The 19,901-nt window shown below is 34.1% G+C and overlaps 14 protein-coding genes and 1 pseudogene across 15 annotated transcripts, besides 3 other annotated features; 8 read left to right on the forward strand and 7 right to left on the reverse strand.

The window, feature by feature from the left end:
* Positions 1-221: 221 nt before the first annotated feature.
* On the reverse strand, positions 222-804 carry TVAGG3_0502390 (annotated as a pseudogene). The gene has a single exon. A coding segment is annotated over exon 1 (583 nt).
* A 19-nt stretch (positions 805-823) lies between these two features.
* On the reverse strand, positions 824-987 carry TVAGG3_0502400 (uncharacterized protein; the record flags this gene model as incomplete). The annotated part of the gene is made up of 1 exon (XM_051236680.1): positions 824-987. A coding segment is annotated over one exon (164 nt), but the record flags the coding sequence as incomplete, so codon positions are not given.
* Positions 988-1,288: 301 nt separating this feature from the next.
* Positions 1,289-19,901: part of a mobile genetic element that runs on past the window's edge.
* TVAGG3_0502420 (uncharacterized protein) lies at positions 1,519-2,385 on the forward strand (the record flags this gene model as incomplete). The annotated part of the gene is made up of 1 exon (XM_051236681.1): positions 1,519-2,385. One exon carries the CDS (start codon positions 1,519-1,521, stop codon positions 2,383-2,385), a length of 867 nt encoding a protein of 288 aa, XP_051094505.1.
* Positions 2,512-4,733: a mobile genetic element.
* Positions 5,848-19,901: part of a mobile genetic element that runs on past the window's edge.
* TVAGG3_0502450 (uncharacterized protein) lies at positions 6,030-6,350 on the reverse strand (the record flags this gene model as incomplete). The annotated part of the gene is made up of 1 exon (XM_051236682.1): positions 6,030-6,350. The coding sequence occupies one exon, from the start codon at positions 6,348-6,350 to the stop codon at positions 6,030-6,032; it is 321 nt and encodes a 106-aa protein (XP_051094506.1).
* Positions 6,482-6,919, reverse strand: TVAGG3_0502460 (protein of unknown function, DUF4107 family; the record flags this gene model as incomplete). Its single annotated transcript, XM_051236683.1, has 1 exon — positions 6,482-6,919. One exon carries the CDS (start codon positions 6,917-6,919, stop codon positions 6,482-6,484), a length of 438 nt encoding a protein of 145 aa, XP_051094507.1.
* Positions 7,491-8,116, reverse strand: TVAGG3_0502470 (uncharacterized protein; the record flags this gene model as incomplete). Its single annotated transcript, XM_051236684.1, has 1 exon — positions 7,491-8,116. A coding segment is annotated over one exon (626 nt), but the record flags the coding sequence as incomplete, so codon positions are not given.
* Positions 8,517-9,020, forward strand: TVAGG3_0502480 (protein of unknown function, DUF4106 family; the record flags this gene model as incomplete). Its single annotated transcript, XM_051236685.1, has 1 exon — positions 8,517-9,020. The coding sequence occupies one exon, from the start codon at positions 8,517-8,519 to the stop codon at positions 9,018-9,020; it is 504 nt and encodes a 167-aa protein (XP_051094509.1).
* On the forward strand, positions 9,443-10,063 carry TVAGG3_0502490 (uncharacterized protein; the record flags this gene model as incomplete). Its single annotated transcript, XM_051236686.1, has 1 exon — positions 9,443-10,063. The coding sequence occupies one exon, from the start codon at positions 9,443-9,445 to the stop codon at positions 10,061-10,063; it is 621 nt and encodes a 206-aa protein (XP_051094510.1).
* On the reverse strand, positions 10,317-10,670 carry TVAGG3_0502500 (uncharacterized protein; the record flags this gene model as incomplete). Its single annotated transcript, XM_051236687.1, has 1 exon — positions 10,317-10,670. A coding segment is annotated over one exon (354 nt), but the record flags the coding sequence as incomplete, so codon positions are not given.
* TVAGG3_0502510 (integrase core domain containing protein family) lies at positions 14,860-15,411 on the forward strand (the record flags this gene model as incomplete). Its single annotated transcript, XM_051236688.1, has 1 exon — positions 14,860-15,411. One exon carries the CDS (start codon positions 14,860-14,862, stop codon positions 15,409-15,411), a length of 552 nt encoding a protein of 183 aa, XP_051094512.1.
* Positions 15,851-16,789, forward strand: TVAGG3_0502520 (organellar and viral DNA polymerase type B; the record flags this gene model as incomplete). The annotated part of the gene is made up of 1 exon (XM_051236689.1): positions 15,851-16,789. The coding sequence occupies one exon, from the start codon at positions 15,851-15,853 to the stop codon at positions 16,787-16,789; it is 939 nt and encodes a 312-aa protein (XP_051094513.1).
* Positions 17,015-17,566, forward strand: TVAGG3_0502530 (organellar and viral DNA polymerase type B; the record flags this gene model as incomplete). Its single annotated transcript, XM_051236690.1, has 1 exon — positions 17,015-17,566. A coding segment is annotated over one exon (552 nt), but the record flags the coding sequence as incomplete, so codon positions are not given.
* TVAGG3_0502540 (KilA, N-terminal/APSES-type HTH, DNA-binding family) lies at positions 17,656-18,115 on the forward strand (the record flags this gene model as incomplete). The annotated part of the gene is made up of 1 exon (XM_051236691.1): positions 17,656-18,115. A coding segment is annotated over one exon (460 nt), but the record flags the coding sequence as incomplete, so codon positions are not given.
* TVAGG3_0502550 (uncharacterized protein) lies at positions 18,277-18,435 on the forward strand (the record flags this gene model as incomplete). The annotated part of the gene is made up of 1 exon (XM_051236692.1): positions 18,277-18,435. The coding sequence occupies one exon, from the start codon at positions 18,277-18,279 to the stop codon at positions 18,433-18,435; it is 159 nt and encodes a 52-aa protein (XP_051094516.1).
* TVAGG3_0502560 (uncharacterized protein) lies at positions 18,678-19,121 on the reverse strand (the record flags this gene model as incomplete). The annotated part of the gene is made up of 1 exon (XM_051236693.1): positions 18,678-19,121. A coding segment is annotated over one exon (444 nt), but the record flags the coding sequence as incomplete, so codon positions are not given.

Here is a 19,901-nt window from a genome sequence, read left to right on the forward strand (position 1 = left end):
CTCTCTAGTCTGTTTGGATAATTGGCACGTGCTGTTTCCAAATCTAATTCGTAGGTCAGACCAGCCAGTTTGTCATAGACTTTTATGGGTCTTCCTTTCTTATATTTAAACTTCTTCGAAACTCTCCAACCATATCTTTGTAACTCTGCTTTTATTCTAGCAGACTTTCTATCCATTCGATATGGTGGCATTTTTATAAAAATAAAAAAATATTTTTTTCTTTACTTTACATAACCGCCTGCTGCCATAAGTCTTTGACGCCAACCCATACCAGCTAATGAAGGTTGACTTGGTTTAGTTTGGAAACTAAACTTTGGTTTTGGTTTATCTTCAGTTTTTGGTTTTTCTTCTTCTATCGGTTTTTCGTCACTTTTCGGTTCCTCTGACTTTACTTCACTTGCAGGAACAGTTGTGTCGTCAACATCTTCATAAATATCATATGCCATTTGTTTTTGTTTTCCTTTCAACTTTTTGTGTTTGTTGTAAAGTTTAGAATATTTCGACTCTAAGTCAATGAGATGTTCTATAATGAACTGTTGCAGTGAAGTAAACTTTTCCATCTGTTGTCTCGAAAGCTCCTTCAGACTTCAATATTTTATTTGTGAGAGTCTGTTTCTTTTTTGAGATACTAGCCGTTCCATTTCTATGAAAAGTGACTTTATAGTTAGGGTTTGTATTTCCAGACCTGGCACTTTCTATTATTGAATTTTTCTCTTCATCTGTAAGTTCTTTGACAGGTTTTGACAATGGTTCTGAACTTTTTGTTTGTGGTGTCAAATCTACCGTTTCAACTTCTTCGGTCATTTCATCTCAGTAAAAAATTTTAATTTGGTTTGTTTCAACTGGTTGTTGTTGTGGAGGTGGGATGGTTCCTTTAATAATATCATTCAGTTTCACATGCTGAGCCTGACTATATGGTATCGGTTTAAATGCTGGAAGCCGACAAATCCATCTTGAACTCATTTGTCTCAATGCTGCATTGTTCATTTCATCCTAGTTAAAAACCTTACATTTCCCAAGTTTGAGGTGGTTGCGGTTGGTTATTGCTTACCCATTGTTGTGCATGGTTATATCCTCTGTTAAAGAATCTTTCACCTTGGTCCATATAGTGTCCTGCTTGGTTATAGTAGTCATTTGCTTTGTTATAATAGTTTCCTGCTTGTCTTCCTACATTGTCCATCCATCCTTGAACTTTTCCTCTTGTTTCAGGATTTGGAATAAGATTTGTTTCATCTCGTGCTACATCCCAACCTTTCTGTACAGTTTGTATAATAGGTTGTGCTTTCTCTTTAAGTATACCTAATGTACTCAAAATCTTCCTTCCAACTCCAAATACACCTCTGGCTATTGTTCCCACTGCGGGTAAAAATCTAGATGCGACTCCTGCTAATGCGCCAAATAAACCCATTTCTTATAGGGTAAAAAATGACGAATCCGAACAAGGACCCCTATGTTTCTAAAGCGACAAAGAAAGCACTCATGATAAAAATCTTTAGTTCAACACCAAATACTTGGTTTATGGATATCTTGGAAAACATTCCGAGGTATAGAGAAGATGGACCACCATACTGGTTAATATTTGTTGGTCAAAACACAAGATACTGTGAAGCCATACCATTACAGTCCAAAGCTATTTTAGATATCTTAGCAGCTTTGACAATATTCGTTGACAAATACCATCCAACAAAACTGACATCTGACTGTGAAAGTTCTTTCAAATCACATGATGTAAAAAACTATCTGCGTTCAAAAAATGTAAACCAATATTTCATTGTCGACCAAAACCATTCTGCTCTTGGTGTCATTGACGGATGTATAAAAATGTTAAGAGACTTAAACCAACCACAAGGTGGTGAAGCAAATGAAATGTCATATGACGACAAATATAGACACTTCTCCATGGCAAAGATGAGACAAGTTTTAAATATTTACAATAACCGTAAACAAAAAGGTTTGGGAAACCACTCCCCCGAAGAAATGAAAAACAACCCTGACTTAGAGAAAGACTATATATTTAATAATTTAGTCAAAAGAGACAAACAAGAAAGAATGCCGGGCTTCAAACTTCAGAAAGGTGACAAAGTAAAAATAGAAATACCTAAACGCGACCCATATGAAAATACTATTGACTATGACAACAATGGGAACCCGACACGTACTCACATTCGTGTTCGTAAAAATAGAAGAAAGTATACAAGAGAATATTATGAAGTTTTAGGAAAACATGGCAAAATGTACACACTGCAAGCAGAAGATAAAACTACTATTGTCAGACCTCGTTTCAAACTTGTCAAAGTTCAAGGTGGTATACTTTCAAAGACAGTTCCTAACAAATATAAGACAACTCCTGACGAATATGCTAAAGAAGTTGAAAATGACGACTAAGCAATTCTATACCATGCGTAAACTGTCATGTAAGGTGGCATGTATTCTTTACTTTGTCCCGTTGTTTGTGTATATCCTGAAACGAAATGTGTATGGTTTCCTTCTCCCTGCGTGTTATTCCAGTAAGAAACAATAAGAATTACCGAAAAAGTGACAAAACATCAAAAACAGGGAGGGGGTCTCAATTTTTATTACTTATATTATTTTACAATATTTATATAAATACTCTTTATAATATATTTTACTATAAAATTATACCTCAAATTCAAATATTTAAAATATTATTTACATAATTATCTCAAAATTATATTTTTATATATTATTTTTCATATGTATAAATCATATAATCTATATCTATGCAAATCTCATCTAAAATTTTTTGAAACAAACCGCTACCATTTTATAATGGTCCATCTTAAATTCATCATAAATTCTGGTACATGTTAGTACCAGAGTCTTCAAATCTCAAACACTCTGGTACCAACATGTACCAGACGCGAGTTTCCAATGCCCTCGTACGATTTCTATTAAGATCTTCTTGAATGAGAAGGTCTTCATAGAAACTCGTACGAGGGCTTCTCTTTTAAATACTCTGGTACCTGCTGGTATCGGAGTCGACTTTACAGCCCTTTCCCCAATTTTGAAGCTGGGGAAAGTTTTCAAGCAATGAAAGGGAAGCTCTCGCTATGAGGTGAAAATCTAGAATTTTTAACCTCATAGCGAGTAATCCTTTGTTAATTGCTTGAAAACTTTCTTCAAATTATCAAAATTTCGAGGAAAGTTTCCTTGCTTCAAAGTAGAGATGGAGCCCTTTGAGCCACTGCATATAGGTCAGTGACTCAAAATACTCCATCTCTACTAGAAATCGCCAAAAATTTGGGTCACAATCTTTGAAATGCGACGCAAGTTTGGCAATTTCGCGAGGACTTGCTCCATTTGGTGCATAGATTCACACTCTATGCACCAGATGGAACAATTCTTTCGCTGACAAGCGGGAAACTTTGTCTGAATAGTTAACATTCAGACAAAGTTTCCCGCTGTCAGAGAGGGAATGGAATGGTAAGAGGTATATATTCATAATGTATACCTCTTACTCTTCCATTCCCTCAAGAAAGTTCAAAAACTTGGGTGCAATCAGTTCTGATTGCACCCAAGTTTTTGAACTTTATATAAGGAATTGTTGGCTATGATGTACTGATCATGAATCAGTACATCATAGCCAACAATTCCTTCGCAAACAGTGGGAAACTTTGTCTGAATAGTTTAACATTCAGACAAAGTTTCCCGCTGTCAGGGAGGGAATTAGAGGGTGGGAGATATATAGATAGACTATAAATCTCTCACCCTTTAATTCCCTCAAGAAAGTTCAAAAACTTGGGTGCAATCAGTTCTGATTGCACCCAAGTTTTTGAACTTTATATAAGGAATTGTTGGCTATGATGTACTGATCATGAATCAGTACATCATAGCCAACAATTCCTTCGCAAACAGTGGGAAACTTTGTCTGAATAGTTTAACATTCAGACAAAGTTTCCCGCTGTCAGGGAGGGAATTAGAGGGTGGGAGATATATAGATAGACTATAAATCTCTCACCCTTTAATTCCCTCAAGAAAGTTCAAAAACTTGGGTGCAATCAGAACTGATTGCACCCAAGTTTTTGAATTTTGTATAAGGAATTGTTGGCTATGATGTGGATAGCCGCTGCCAGACCAAATGAATTAACCGTTGTGAATAACGTTTCTGAATCTTTATTTAAAAAGATAAAATATCACGATTTTGGCTGCGTTAAAAATCAAAGAATTGATGTTTTTGTCAAAAATCTTTTAGAAGAAGTTGCACCCAATTACTTTTATCGTATTAAAAACGATTTACTTCAAACAGGTTTTATTCCTTCAATTAGAATTCGCGAGCCTCGATTGACAGATTATAAAACAAAATTGAAAAGAGAAGTTCAATCACGTTTATACCAAGTATTAAATTTTGTTCAGAATCAAGAAGCCAATTTGAATCCATTAAGATTTTTATTGGAAAATGCTGAAGAAAAACTTTCTCAAATAAATGAGAAGATACAAAATTCAATTACATATTTAAGATCGTTTGAAATTCCAAATGAATTGTTAGATACGTATATGTTAGAAATTAATGAATTTTGTTATAATTCTCCAGGTTATATTTTAGAACATTTCGAAGAATTTTTGGAGGATTTCAAAGAAAAGAATAATTTAATAGACTAAAAAATTTATTATTTTTATTTATTGTGAATTTTAAATTGTCACTTTTTAAGTGTTACTCCCTATTGAAAGTGTCACTTTTTGGGTGTCACTTTTTCGGAAATTCTTATATACTCCTTTACTTTGTCCCGTTGTTTGTGTATATCCTGAAACGAAATGTGTATGGTTTCCTTCTCCCTGCGTGTTATTCCAGTAACAATTTATAGCAAACTTAACGTCGTCTTTAACATCATATCCTTTACCTTTTGTCATTCCTGACCAATCCCAATATCTATGACTATGCCAACCTGCTTGAGATGTACTTAAATATATGTAATGACTGTGTGCAGGTAAATTTTCACCTGAAATCGTTTTACTTCCACCTGTTTCCTTTGAAGAGTTTGCACAATACAAAAACCTGTCGACTATTTGTTCCCATGCACCAACACCAAACATTACTTGAGGACCTCTTGCATCCATAGATGTATAAATAGAACCTACTGGGTTCATTAAATCAAACATATGAGATATTATAGGATTGTCTCTTTTGAACTTAAAATATAGTGCAACTATTTCAGGTTTCTTCTGGTTTGTGTCAGAATATTTTTTATAATATAATCTTATGTTTTCAGGGTAGGTAAAATCTTGACTATAATATTTATTTCTGTCATCTGTATAATAATATACTATTCTCGTTTTTTCTATTGCATTATATCTTTTATATCTATAATAATCTAAATATAATGTTAGCTTTTGTTCATCTACATGTGGTGTTCTGTCGTCATCTCCATAGTCATAATAATGTGGTGCTGGAGCTGGGTCAGGCAATGTCATATCTGCCATTTCATAAACTCTTAAATATTTCTTTTGTTCGTCTCCATATAAGTTTAAGTAGCAGTTGTTGTCTAATGGAACTTTAACTTGTGTACCATCATTCTTTTTATAGCTTACATACATTTCATTGTTATTTTTCGGAATGAGTTTACACCGTGTACCATTTTTTAAGGACTGTAGCAACTGCCATCTAAAATATTTATTTTCTTCATTGACAGAAAAGTCACCAACAATAGTTTCAATATTTTTTGTTCCTATCAAACTTTGGTATATTTCATTGACATATGTTTTATCTGCTTTATTTTCAAGGCTAACGTTTAAGTCTGTTATTTCAGAAGATGTATGTGTATGTCCAACGGCACTTTTCCTGTTTAAGGTTTCTTGTAAGTTTGTAATATTTGCAATGGTATGTGTATGAGTTAGTATACATATCATGGGTACGGAGTCACTGCGCGCCTCCTTATCCATTATATGTGAATTTGACACTTTACAAAACTGTTAACGTATATTTTACAACACAAACGACAACACTATCTTAACCTTAAATATTTACAAAGCCGCCAACCACTTCACCTCACTAATGTAAAAAATAAACGTTCTCACTTACAAAAGTATTGCAACTCCTCCCATTGCTGTGCTTCACATAACAGTTCATATTCTTCTGACTCACTTTCTTCTTCATATAGGTCAAAATCACTGTCAAAATAAATGTTAGTAAGTTTTGACAAAGCTAATGAAACACGCTTACCGTTTGTATCGTATGCTTGTATAAACTTTCCATTATGCTTGTAGTCATAAACGCTCAAACTAACTTTACCCTTTCTCCCTCGTATCTGATAGAATGTATTTTCACGAGGAACGAAGAACAAATTCTTGAACTCATGACCGTTGTAGTTTGTTATCTCAATAGTTTTCGTCATTTATATAAAAATAAACTTAAAAATAAATGATATCACCACCCTCACACGTATGAAAACATAATGCAAAAATAAATTTAGGGTAGAAGGTTAGATCTAACCCGATATCTAACCTCTTTTCTACCCTGTTGAATTCATTGCTTTATAACTCTCTTCCTTGGTTTCTTTTTAGTTGCTTTCTTCACGTCTGTCTCCAACTTGACTATCTTTCTTCTTCGGCCGTAATGATACCAGTTACTTCCACCAGTCAATGGGTCAAATGGTCGTTCATAAGGGTTTCCATACATTCCATAGGGACCATACGGAAGAACTACTGGTGGAGAAGAAACATTTTCTTTAGTTCCATCGACTCTATTTAAATGCATTGTTTCACCTTTCATCTGGTCATTAAAGTCTTTTGCGTGTTTTGCAAACCCATCGTCCTTTCCTAAAGCATTTTCTGACTCAGTCGCAACCAAATTGGATGCTTTATTTATGAGCCCTATTTTATTTAATCTTAACTTCTTTGCAACCCAGCCTCCAATCTTTCCTTTATTTGCATCTAATGTCTTTGAAACCCTTCCTCCACTCATTTTATTTACTGCGTCATAAGCTCCAAGTGCTTTTGCTCCAAATGCTAATGCTTTTGTTCCCATTGCGCCTAAAGCTGCCCAAGCTACCATTTACACCATATTAAAATCATCTCTCTTCAATATTATCTCATAAAAGTTCTCGTTACTGGAGAAAGTCAATGAAACATAAGCGTTCTCACGGGCTTCGCCCTCACCGCTTTGCGGTCTATCTAACTTCTTTCTTATCTCATCTATACGCTTCAAAATGTCTGAACAATTGCTAACATCTTCTACAACAATTATTTCATCATGAATGACCTTCAAAAACAAACTCATTTAATATGCTATTAAAATCATCTCAATAATGAGTCCATCCTTTCCATCTTTAGGTAGCACAACATCTTTCATTGAAGAAGGTTCGACAAGTCTTATGTTAAACTTACTGACAAAGTTTGTTATACTATAATGCTTCGGCGGCGAATACATGTAGTTTGAAAGACATAATATAGATTCTTCAGCAAATTCACTTATACTGGATTTTATAACAATGTTTTCACGAGACCAAATACCACCAATTGAAAAACTTGTAAGCAATCCTGCTGAACCTTCAACTGTAAACGTCGATGGTAACATTCCACGAAGGTCATCTATTGACATCGTTGAGTCACTGTATTTAAATATTTTCTTAAAGCAATCGTCATTATCTAACCATGCAATAGCTTTGAAGTTTTCATTCGAATATACATCTGCTTCATTAAATGTAAAACCTGACTTCTTTGCAGAGACGACTTTAAAATCTATTGAGTTTGTTTCAAAATTATATGCTATGGTAACTTCTGAAGGTAATGGATGTCCTTCCGCAGTAAGTTGTTCTCTCACTACCGTTTGAAGCTTTGTATTAAAAACTTTCATGTCATCTCCTGTATCTAAGTTCACATACACAGCAACAGGAAAAATATCTTGCTTCTTTGTTTCATCATTATACCTCAAAACATTAAAGTTCTTCAATAATATTGTTCTTCCTGCTGGAATACTTCTAACTTGTCTTATTTCAATAGCTTTCTCACCTCCTACATACTCTACCCAGTGTCTTGGATATTCATAAGTATACTGACTTTCTTGAATTTTGGTTGGTTTCATCATAACATGTTCATAGTATATCTTTATACTCTTGTCAGTTAGACTCGGTGCTATGTTCTGAATATTTCTGACTTGCATTTTTAATTATAATAAAATGAAACATTTATTTGAAGAAGTAGATGAAGACATGAATGAAACTACAGACAAACTTAACTCTTCTCTTATTCTTCCTTTCAGTAAGGACTATGAGTTCTGTTCAAATGGTGTGTATTTCTATTGTGGAAAGATGGGTTCAGGTAAGACATTTAACCTCATTCGTCATATACTCATAACAGAGCGTTTAGGAAACGACTCTTACTATGACCAAATCATTATATCAGCAACTTCAGACTCTATGGATTCAACAGCGAAAACATTTATGTCAAAAGTTCAAGCCTCTGTCGTTAAAGTTCCAGACAGTGAACTCATTGAATTTCTTCAACGTTACATTCGACGTAAGAGGAAATATTATGCCATCGTTGAATTTATACAGTCAGGAATGCAAAAGACCTCTGAGGAGATGGAAAGAATTATTGACAAACACCACTTACGTCAATACTCAGGAGTTTACGATATGAAACGACTTACAAACTACATTCTATCAAAACCTTCAAAATACCCCTTCAAAAAATATCCTTCAAACACTCTGCTCGTTTGCGACGACTTCGCCGGAAAAGGTTTAGTGTCAAAACCAGACTCACCATTAGCTAACATCATTACTAAAGTCAGACATTACCATTTAACTGTAGCAATACTTATGCAAACATGGAGGTTTTTAGCTTTAAACATAAAACGTCTCATAACTGACTTCGTTATCTTTCAAGGTTTCTCACGTTATGATATTGAACTCATTTGGAAACAGTCAGGTATAACATTACCTTTTGAAGAAATTTGGGAAGCATATAAGTCTCTCATCTCTCCTCGTTCATACCTTGAGATTCATATCATGACTAATACCATTAAAGTCAAAAATATTCCATGGGAACGACCAACATTGTTTTAAAGTTTAACCTTCAATTGACTGATGGTAAACAAATTCCATGCATCTCTGTCGCTATTTCTGTTAATATTTTTGCTGTCATTCATATCATCCACTTCCCCATCCGTTAGCTTTTGAGGATATGCGTTAGAATAGCTGTTCTTAAATGAAGGCTTTTCACCTTTGAGAGCATAAACTCTATAACTTTCTGCATACTTTATGTTTGAACCTCCTGAGCCATCATTGACATAAATTTTATAGGCTTCCACCCTTTGTTCATGTTCCTGCTTCTTCCCTTAGCTCTTTTGTTCTGTAGTTCTACATCTTTATACACAGCTCCTGTCTCGGTGAATTCAACAATATTTTCATTCGTTAGCTTTACATTCAAACCCTTGTCGAGTATATTGTTCATTTCATACATATAAAAGGTTTTTATTCTATATGAAATGAGAAGCAAATCCATCTTAGCTGGTGCCGTTAATGTTCCAATTGAACCAACATCAAATGTTGACTCACGAACGACAAACAATATTGTCATAAAGAACTATAGTTCGGAGTGTTTGAAAGAAAAAGAACCAGAACTTAAGTCGGTGAATTTAAACTCAGCTTCAAACGCTAACGCTAACGCTACATCAGATGTTAAGTTAGAGTATCCACCACTGGACCAAATTCTTTCAAGAGAAGCCAACGACAACCCTTACACAAATGTTCAAACAAATCCTTCAGATAACGTAGACCATTACCTTCTTCAGTTATACCAAACAATTTTACTCAAAGACGATAAGAAGCTTTTGACAAATCTTATAAGCAAGAACCAAATAATTCTAACAAAGGAGGACCTTGAAAATGTTATCTCACGAATAACAGGGAAACAATGTGTCATTGACTATCTCGACCCTGAAATCGAATGCTGTGGTCAAACTCCACTATTCATGAAAATAGGTAACATCCGCATCATTGAAACACCAGGAACTACAGGAGTTGAGTTTAAGTATAGATATTCGAACGAGTATAAAAAACTATCTACTGACTATAAGCTTTGTTTGAAATATGTTTTAGTAAATTAAAGCAGTCAGGACCTTCGGTCTTGGCGCTTTGCGCCGTCAGTCAAAAAATTTCAAGTTAGCAATTTGTAATATCTATCCAAAACTTCTTCAACAGTATCGAACTCATCTTCATAATGCAAACCTAATCTTATTGACTTGGTGCAGTTTTCACTAACACAATATTTTTCTGTTCTCTTGACTGATATAACTAACTCATTTATTTCATCAAACAGCAACAACCAAAGTTCATGACCTAATACATAACATTCATACTTTATATTTTTAGCTCTGAGTTCTCTTGTAAGCTGTTGCATTTAATATTATCTAAAAAGTCAACTTCAACAGTCATTCGCACTGGTGCCTTCAGTTCTACAGGCTCTCCTTGAAAGTCAACAAGTCTGAATTGCATGTCTTTCAAATTATGAGGACTAATGCGAACCCATTTACCTAAATGAGTTGCTATGACAGGAACATTTGGAATGAACATTGAATTGACTGCATAACAGAAGGATTTATATTCTACTGAACCTTTACTATTAACTCCTGAAATGCCTGTGACATTAGCTATTTTAGACTCAATGTATAAACAATTACCATAACATACGTATGGAACAGATTTCATCTCAATCGTTTTGTCAACACTTTTCAAAGGAAATGTCATATGGTATGCACCCAAAAGAAGTTGTACTCTATGACTCATTCGTGTTATCTTAAACTCCTTCGCATAACTGAACTTCAATGTTCCCTCAGAAGAGAGTTCGACATCTATGTTGTCAATAGTTTCTTCATTTATGAGAGTATCTATGACTCCAGCAATTTTATCTATTCTATACCCAGCTCTGTTAGGAAATGTTATAACACTTCTTTTGTCATCTATTTCAATCTCTATGAAATCTGTTTCATCTGTTATGACAAAAGTTGCGATAGTATTGAAGTCAACAACTCTGAAAGCAAGCGCTTCATTCTGAAGACCTAAGTTTGTTTGTAGCTTTACTGTCCCGTATTCGTTTGGGTCTGTACTTTGCAAATAGAACAACATTTTATTCTCATTAAAATATGACTATTGCTGCATATGCGTATGAAACAAATGAAGCAAGAAGAGCACATGAACTAGTAAACGAAAACTCAACTTTAACAGTGGAAGGTAACAATTTAGTCATTGACGATGGCAAAACTAAAAAAGTCATTGATTTCGATACTTTTAACACGTATGACCCATTCATTACAATAAGCAAGGTTCCCATCATAAATGATGGAACGGTGCAATATATAAATTCTACAGTAGATGCCTCATTAGTGAAAGTATTAAATGTTCTCATTGAATTGTTAAAGAGCTTTCGATTTGACGACAACATTAAATGCCTAAAGAATTTAGTCATGAATGAGAAACAAATTCTCGGCGTTGCTGGTAGCAGTAATGATGTACACCTTATGACATTAGAATATTATAACGAACATAAAGATGAACTGAAAGGAGAGAAGGGTGACACTGGACCACAAGGACCACAAGGAATACAAGGAATACAAGAAATACAAGGAATACAAGGACCTCAAGGCGAAAACGGTTTGGATGGTGAAGATGGAAAGGATGGAAAAACTGCTAAATCATGGATATGGAACCTTATAAATACTGGTTTAACAGCTGCTTCATATAGAGTTCTTCAATACCAAATCGGAAAGATATGGGCAGTACTTGGTGAAGAAGTTTTAGATGACGTTAAAAATGCTTTGAACTTCATTTCAAATGGTTCGGATACTATTAAAACTTTATCTGGTTGGATGCAAGAAACAAGGAGTCAAATAGATACTGTAAGACGTATAGCAAACAATGCACGTACGGGATTGGATACTTTACGAGAAGCACAAAATACACTAAAGGAAGCAAATGATATTCTTGGCTCAGTATCAGACATGCATGAAGAGTGGCTTAACGGTATTGACAAATCTTTAAAAAATCACAGTCAGTCTATTGCTGACTACAAGAAAAGTATAGATTTTTTACATAGTGCTATGGACGTACATGATGGAAGCATAAGGAACTTACTTAATGCTAACAATAACTTACCAGGAACTATTAAAGCATTTATAAAGTCCTTTGTAAAACCTGGTGCTCTAACATTTAGGTCTTTGAGAGCAAGAGCATTGAAGTCAAGAGATGCAGAAACTCCAACAGAACCTACAGAAGGAACTGAAACAACAGAAACTCCAGAAGAACCACCAAAACCAACAGCTAATGAAATATTGTTCGAATATTTTCCAAGGTATTCTGTTCTCATTGCATACATTCAAGAAATACTTAAGAAAGCAGACTTGACTTTAGGAGATGATGAAAGTTCTGTATATCTTTCGTTCCAGTTTCAAATAGCAGAACTTTTGAGACAGATATGCTTAATGTATGACAACATCTCTGATTTCACAAGATATGATGACGACCATGACCCCGAACACGGTGAAGAAGAAGTTTTACAAACATCCATTAAGACAGGAAAAGTTTTAACACAAAGTCTCATTATTGACACCAAAGATGGCGAAGTGGACGTTCTTCAAGAGCTGAAGAAAAATACTTCTTCGGGAGGTGGTGGTAGGCATGAACTTGAAATAAATGAGATAGAAGAGAAATTAGCCGAAAAAGCAGATAAAAACCATGTTCATTATATAACTTCAGACGAACAGATTATAACGGACTACCATGGATATTTAACACAGGATGAAGAAGTGAAGACGAAAGATGTTAATGAAAGAAGATATAAATTCATTCGTGCTAAAGGTTATGACATACACTGTACTGTACAGTATGACACAGGTAAAGCACCAGAAGCATTTGGTTATAACAATGAAATTTATGCTTCATACTTCTTTGTTAACGGTGTATTAGTTGAACCAAGATTTACTTTGAGAGTTAAGTCAAAAATAACTTTTGAAGATGCTATTAAAAGTAAAGCTGACAAAGATGAACTTGACGCAACGAACAAAGTTTTGAAATCTCATAAACACAATATCTCCGATATAAATGAACTTCAAGCTACATTAAATAGTAAAGCTGACAAGAACCATACACATGAATCCTTCACTACTGTTAGAGCAGACGACATAATATTGAACTATACCCTTGGTTCAAGTGCACCTTTAGAGAATCCAAGTACAAGCGTAAAAGATACACTAAACTCCTTAAATAGTAAATGTATGAACATTGAAGGTCATGTCAGAAACTTTGAAACACATGAACTACCAGCAATGTTAGATAAAAAAGCAGATAAAGAACATACACATAAATTCTTCACAACTGTTGCTATAGAAAGTATTGAAGGAACGGTTGGCGGAACTTGTGGGGATGCATTATATTATAAACCTCCTAACTTTCCACAAGGTTTAACATCGAATGAAAACATAACAACGAAGAAAGAAATTAGCTGTAAAAATGTTTATGTCATGGATGATGAAAATAATGTTAAATTCACTGCTCAAGATTTATATGATAAGAAAGCAGATAAAACTTATGTTGATGAAAAAGATAATGAAATTAAAGAAAAGGTTGAATGGTATCATGAATGGACATCGGAGACTTTTAAAGTTAAAGCTGATACAAGATGGGTTTCAGCATGTTTAGACCTTAAAGCAGATAAAACTTATGTTGATGAAAAAGATAATGAAATTAAAGAAAAGGTTGAATGGTATCATGAATGGACATCGGAGACTTTTAAAGTTAAAGCTGATACAAGATGGGTTTCAGCATGTTTAGACCTTAAAGCAGATAAAACAGAGCTTCAAACATTAAAGACTCAGATTCTTGAAACCATATATCCTATAGGCTCTATTTATACGTCAATGAATTCAACAAATCCAGCAACAGTTCTGGGTTTTGGTACATGGCAGCAGATTGTAGACAAATTCTTATACTGTGCTAACTCTTCAAAGCAAACAGGTGGTTCAAAGAAAATTTTAGAAGCAAACCTTCCACCGCACACTCATACAGGAACTACAAACTTTTCTGGCGACCATAGTCACTCATTAAGAGACCACCCATTATACAACTCAGACTATGAAGCTGGCCATGACGTTTTATCTCCATCTTATAACAATTCAGCAAAAAAGACTTTTCGACCAACTGAACCAGGAGGAAATCATGTCCATACTTTCACAACAAATCCAACGGGCTCGGGTGAAGATTACATGCCACCATTTATGACTGTATTTGCATGGTACCGCGTTCAATGAACGCGCTTGAGCCTAGACCCTTTGGGTCAAGGCTTACCGTCTTGAATAAAATCTTTAACTTTACATAAATGAGCTTGAAAGAAGTATTCGAACAACATCCATGGAGGTCATTTAAGAAGTTCAATGAAGCTGCAAAGAGTTGGGGATTTACTAACAGAGCTGAAGTGAAAAGGTTCTTTGACAAAAATGTTGTACATCAAACAAAAATAAACCCTTACGACTACTTTTTACCAATTTACTCCAACGCTCCTGACGCATACCAATTTGACACTCTCAATCAAAGCAGAAAAGGAGGACATAAACCATTCCTCATCTTCATTAATGTTAACACTCGTAAAGCATATGCATATTCAATGAAAAATAAAGGAACTCGTGAAGTGTTAAGAGTTTTACAAAAGTTTGTAGCAGAACATAGCCCAAGTACTTTAACATCAGACCAAGACAGTGCATACCTCAGCAATGAAATCACAGAATTTCTCATTAAGCATAACATAACTCACTACACTACCGAAGACCATAACCATAACATACTCGGCATCATAAACCGCTTCATAAGGACTCTCAGAGATTTAAATCAAGAGCGAGACTTTACCGAAGAAACAATGAAACATTTTCTCGAAGTATATAATTCCTCAACACATTCTACAACAGGACATACACAAAATTCAATGACACAACAACAAGAAGAAAAGTATATACAAAAGAAACGAAGTCAAACACAAAATATCAGAAATTCAACACAATTTACCCTCATTCCTGGTACAAAAGTTCGTGTAGTTCTTGACGACAAACTGTTGACAAAGAAACGTTTAAGGTTAAGTCGAAATTATTATATCGTAGACTCTACGCAAGGTAATGGATATCTTATAAAAGCTGCTGACGACTCCATAGCATTTTACCCTCGACATAAGTTAGTTGAAAGTAGTAATGGCAAACTTGCTGAAACCATTGACGAAGCAAAGCGAGGAGTGGTTATTGAAATACTTGGCTATAACATAAACGATGACACTTATAAAGTAAGATATGAAGGAGGCGTTGAAGATGTTATACCATCTAAGAACTTGAGAGAGTCAAAGCCAACACATCTGGGACCATTAGAGCGGGAGTATTGGAAAGACAAAAATATGCCAGAAAGAATAAGAAAATTCTTCTAAACTTTTTCATTAGATGTAAATCAGACATGAACGAGAACAGTCATGATATCATTAATGGTACCATTTATTTACACCAAAAATATATTTTAGGGTAGATGGTTAGATCTAACCCGATATCTAACCTCATTTCTACCCTCTTGAATTTTCATGAATTTTATATATTAATGTTTTCATAAATTTACACCAAAAATAATGTTTAGAGTAGATGGTTAGATCTAACCCGATATCTAACCTCATTTCTACCCTCTTGAATTTTCATGAATTTTATATATTAATGTTTTCATAAATTTACACCAAAAATAATGTTTAGAGTAGATGGTTAGATCTAACCCGATTTCTAACCTCATTTCTACCCTCTTGAATTTTCATGAATTTCCTTAAGATAGAAAAAATAAAGTTAGTTTTATTTTTATTTATTTTTTTATTTTGTATAAAAGATATGATTTCAACAATCGGCACAACAACAATTCAAACAACAGCACCAAACTCGTTAGTCATGAATCCAACATCTATGTTAGTAGAGATGAAAAGCTTCATTCCTTCTTTATTTACTTTCGAAACAGAAATACAAAAAATTAAGCAGGAACTTTTAACAAGTAATTTAGACTGTACCGCACAGGATGAAGAAAATGAAGAATATCTTTATGACATGCAGGACATTATTTACCATTTACCCAAATTGCCTGAAATCCAACAACAAAAGCTCACTATTCCTGAATTCGATGAAATAGAAGTTAAAGTTAGTGATTCTGCAGAAATAAAGAAGTTCATACGTAAAGTAAACTATGAGTTTCTAGGATATCATTGCAACCATAAAGTTATGGACAAAGATTGCGACATGGTATATAAGAACATCTCTGACATATATAAATCGGGGGAGTTTAAGACATACGACAACTTTGTTTCATTAGTTGCAAAATGTGTATGGCAGATAAGAGATAAAGATAGAAGAGGTAAAGTATGGAATGGACAAATAAAACCAGCAGCCTTTGAGTTAAAGAAAACCATTGACGCCTTGGTTGTTCTAGCTGGTTTTATTTCAATGTATAACGCAAAAATGAATCCGCAATGTTCAAAATGTAAAGCAGCAATGAGGAAATATAACTACTCCGTCAAAGAGATAGAACGTATGAGAAACGACTATCCAGACTTAAAGAAAGAAGCAGAAAAACCAGCAGAAAATAAAATGGACATGTTAGCATTTCTGAATAAAAACTATCCAACTGCTGACGATTTCCTATTATCTGACGTCAAGAAGAAGTATAAAGAAACCTTCGGCATTGTTAAAACTTTTGATATCCTCAGCGAAGAAATAGAAGCTACAAAACTGTTTAGAATCTCACGAATTCATAACGTTTACCATCTAAAACGTTTATAAAATAACTGGGGTAGAAATGAGGTTAGATATCGGGTTAGATCTAACCATCTACACTAAAATATATTTTTATTGAATTCAGCACAAAAATAATGAATTTCATTAGATAGAAAAAATAAAGTTAGTTTTATTTTTATTTATTTTTTTATTTTGTATGTAAAGACAGTAATGACAAACATTGAGTTTGAAACAGTTAGAAAGATTGACAATGACACCAAAGTGGTTAGAATTGGTGATTTAAACGTAAGATACTGTAAGAAATACAACAAATATTCTTTGTCAGACATTATAACACCATCTGGAAAGAAAACAAAGGACTGGGTTAGAATTGCTTCTACTCAGAAAATTTTGACAAGAAATCCTGAGCTTATGATATCAGTAAGATTCTATGGAACTACAGCATATCTCATTGACAAAAGTCTTATACCAATAATTCTTCTATGGATTGACCCAGTTGTTGGATATAACTTCATAACTTATGGTTCATTCGATACGGAACGTTGCAGTGAAGGCTTACTTTACATCGTTCAGAAACCGAAGGACTTCAATACAAAGAGATATAAGATAGGAAGAACATATAATATAACTCAAAGATATGACAGTACAGTCAATAGAGTCAAGGTTGTGTTCGTTAACGATATGAGAGCTGCAGAAACAGAACTACTTGAAAAGTTTGAGAAAATGTATGGTGCTCCCATGAAAGGTAAAGAAACGTTTGAAGTAGATGAGATAGATAAAGCTATAAAATTATTTGACGAAGTTGCTGAAAAATACATGTAAAGCGTTTATTTTTGGTCTTTTGTGAAAGTCAGAAAATAACGCTAATTTTTTTCTAACAAAATTTTTTATCTTGTATATAAGAAACAGTAATGACAACATTAGAGAACACAACAACAGTTATAGTCCATGAAGTCATAAATGAAGAATACGAGTACATACAGTATAACAAACAGTTACGTCTTATTCGTTCTGTCAAAGACGACATGTACCAGGTGCAAAGTATTTTGACAGCATGTTTTGCTCCAGAGAATAAAACACCAAATGAATGGTTTGAATTAAATAGCACTCATGAACTCCTCAGTGAGTTTGAACATGTAGAACTTAAAAAGATGTACCAAGACAGGCAAAACTTACCATCACATCTAAAAGGTATATATGTTCATAAGTTCCTAGTTAGTTCAATAGCAATGTGGGCTTCACCTCGTTATGCAATCTACATACTTATGCTACTTGACGAACTTTGTACAAAGCAGAGAGAAGATATGATGAAAGAAGACAAAAGCATACAGAAAAGAATACCACGTACAGTACCAAAAGGAAAGGAAAAGAGTTATAAGTATATGATATATACTGAAGAGTTGGAAAATGAAGAAGATAAAGATATGGTTATGTTGCCTTTAGTGAGAAGAAACAACAAAAGCTTTTATGACCTCGCTAAGATATATAAATCTGACAGAAACTGGTTCTATCGTGAAAACTTACCGATTTCAATGACACCGAATGAGCAAATAAAGGAAATTGTCAAAAATACTCTTCCTCAAACACACTATGACATCAAAGGTTGCACAATACTTACATTCAAAGAAGACTTAACATTACTGAAGGAAAAAATAACAGAATATTTCGACAACTTCAAAGAGGAAGAATGAAAAAAATCTCGTGGGGTGCCACGTTAGGACCATAGTGGAGAAAACCACGATAAAAAACAAAACCCTTCGTCAAGTTTAATTGTTTCCATAAACGCTCCATGTCGAACATAATTGACGAACAGACAATTGTCTGTTCGTCAAGTTTATTTTTAAGAGAAGTTAATTAACCCGGTGACATGGTGACACTTTCAGTTATTCAAAAATGAATTTTCTTATAAAGCTTCAGGGTCAATTTCTTCAACCATTTCACTTCCTTCGTCAATGTCAATAGAAGCTTCTTCAACCTTTGGTAAGAACTTTTGTATAACATCTTTGTTCGTTATTGTCTTCAGAGATGAAGGATAATATTTCACATTTGTTTCACCCTTCTTATATTCTTTCTGTTCGGAAAGATTCATAGCAATACTGAAGAAGTCAATGTTGGAGTTCTTTATAACAGTATAGTGTGTATCTTTGACATTCACGAAGAAACTCTTTTGTTTCAAAAATACTGCTAACTCTTGTGAAGTATAACGTTTGCGGTCAATGACGATAGCTAATGGTCTGACATACTGACCAAACTTAGATTCTTTCACAAACTTCTTGTTAAAGATAACATTAACATTTGAAGCACCATTGAACTCATTCTTGATGGCAGTAGCGAGAGCATTGTATGAAAAGAACTTGCAATCTTGCATGTGTTTCATTAAAATAAAAATATTAAGTTATTTTGAAAAATAACTTAAAAAATCTAATCTAATTTTTTCAAAAAATATTTTTTTATTTCCTACTAAAGATGTATCGGAAGTTGTCTAAGTTAGAACACTCGGAAATAAAACAACTTCTTACAGAAGCTAACATAGATGTTGCAAAACATTACGCGACAAACAAAAAAGCACTCGCTGACATCCTCAATGACTATAATGGTGCAATAAGTTATGATAGAATTCATGAGTTCATAAAGCCGCAACGCGGCGAGGACGAAGTCCATGCAAGAGCATTTCCTTTAAATGACATTGTTATTGACTTATATCATAGACGTTCAGTACCTCATGAAGTAAGAAGAGAAATGTATGACATAACAAATGCAAACGTTGGTAAAACACGAAAGAGAGACGACACACTGAAACAACAGAGAAGAGAGATGTTTAAAAGTGCTATAGAACAAGTTCGCAAAGTAACGATGTCATTCGTTCCATTGACGACAAACCAAAGAAGGTGAGAGATGGTTAAAGAAAGATGAAGAGAATAGGAAGAGGAATGTGAAGACAGGCAATAGACTCATTGACTTTAACATCGAAGCTTTAGATGAACCAAACAGAACTATTACACAAACATTTCGGTAAGGTTTTCATGAGACTCTTAGAGAAGATTAAAATAAACTCACAACAGAGATGGATGGTATGTTATAAACTTGGTGGAAAGTATGAATGTTCTACGTTAAATCTCAATAATATTGGAACATTACTACATCAGCTCTTGAAGGA

This window comes from Trichomonas vaginalis, chromosome II (genome assembly GCF_026262505.1).
Source record: "Trichomonas vaginalis G3 chromosome II, whole genome shotgun sequence".
NCBI classification, from domain to species: Eukaryota; Parabasalia; order Trichomonadida; family Trichomonadidae; genus Trichomonas; species Trichomonas vaginalis.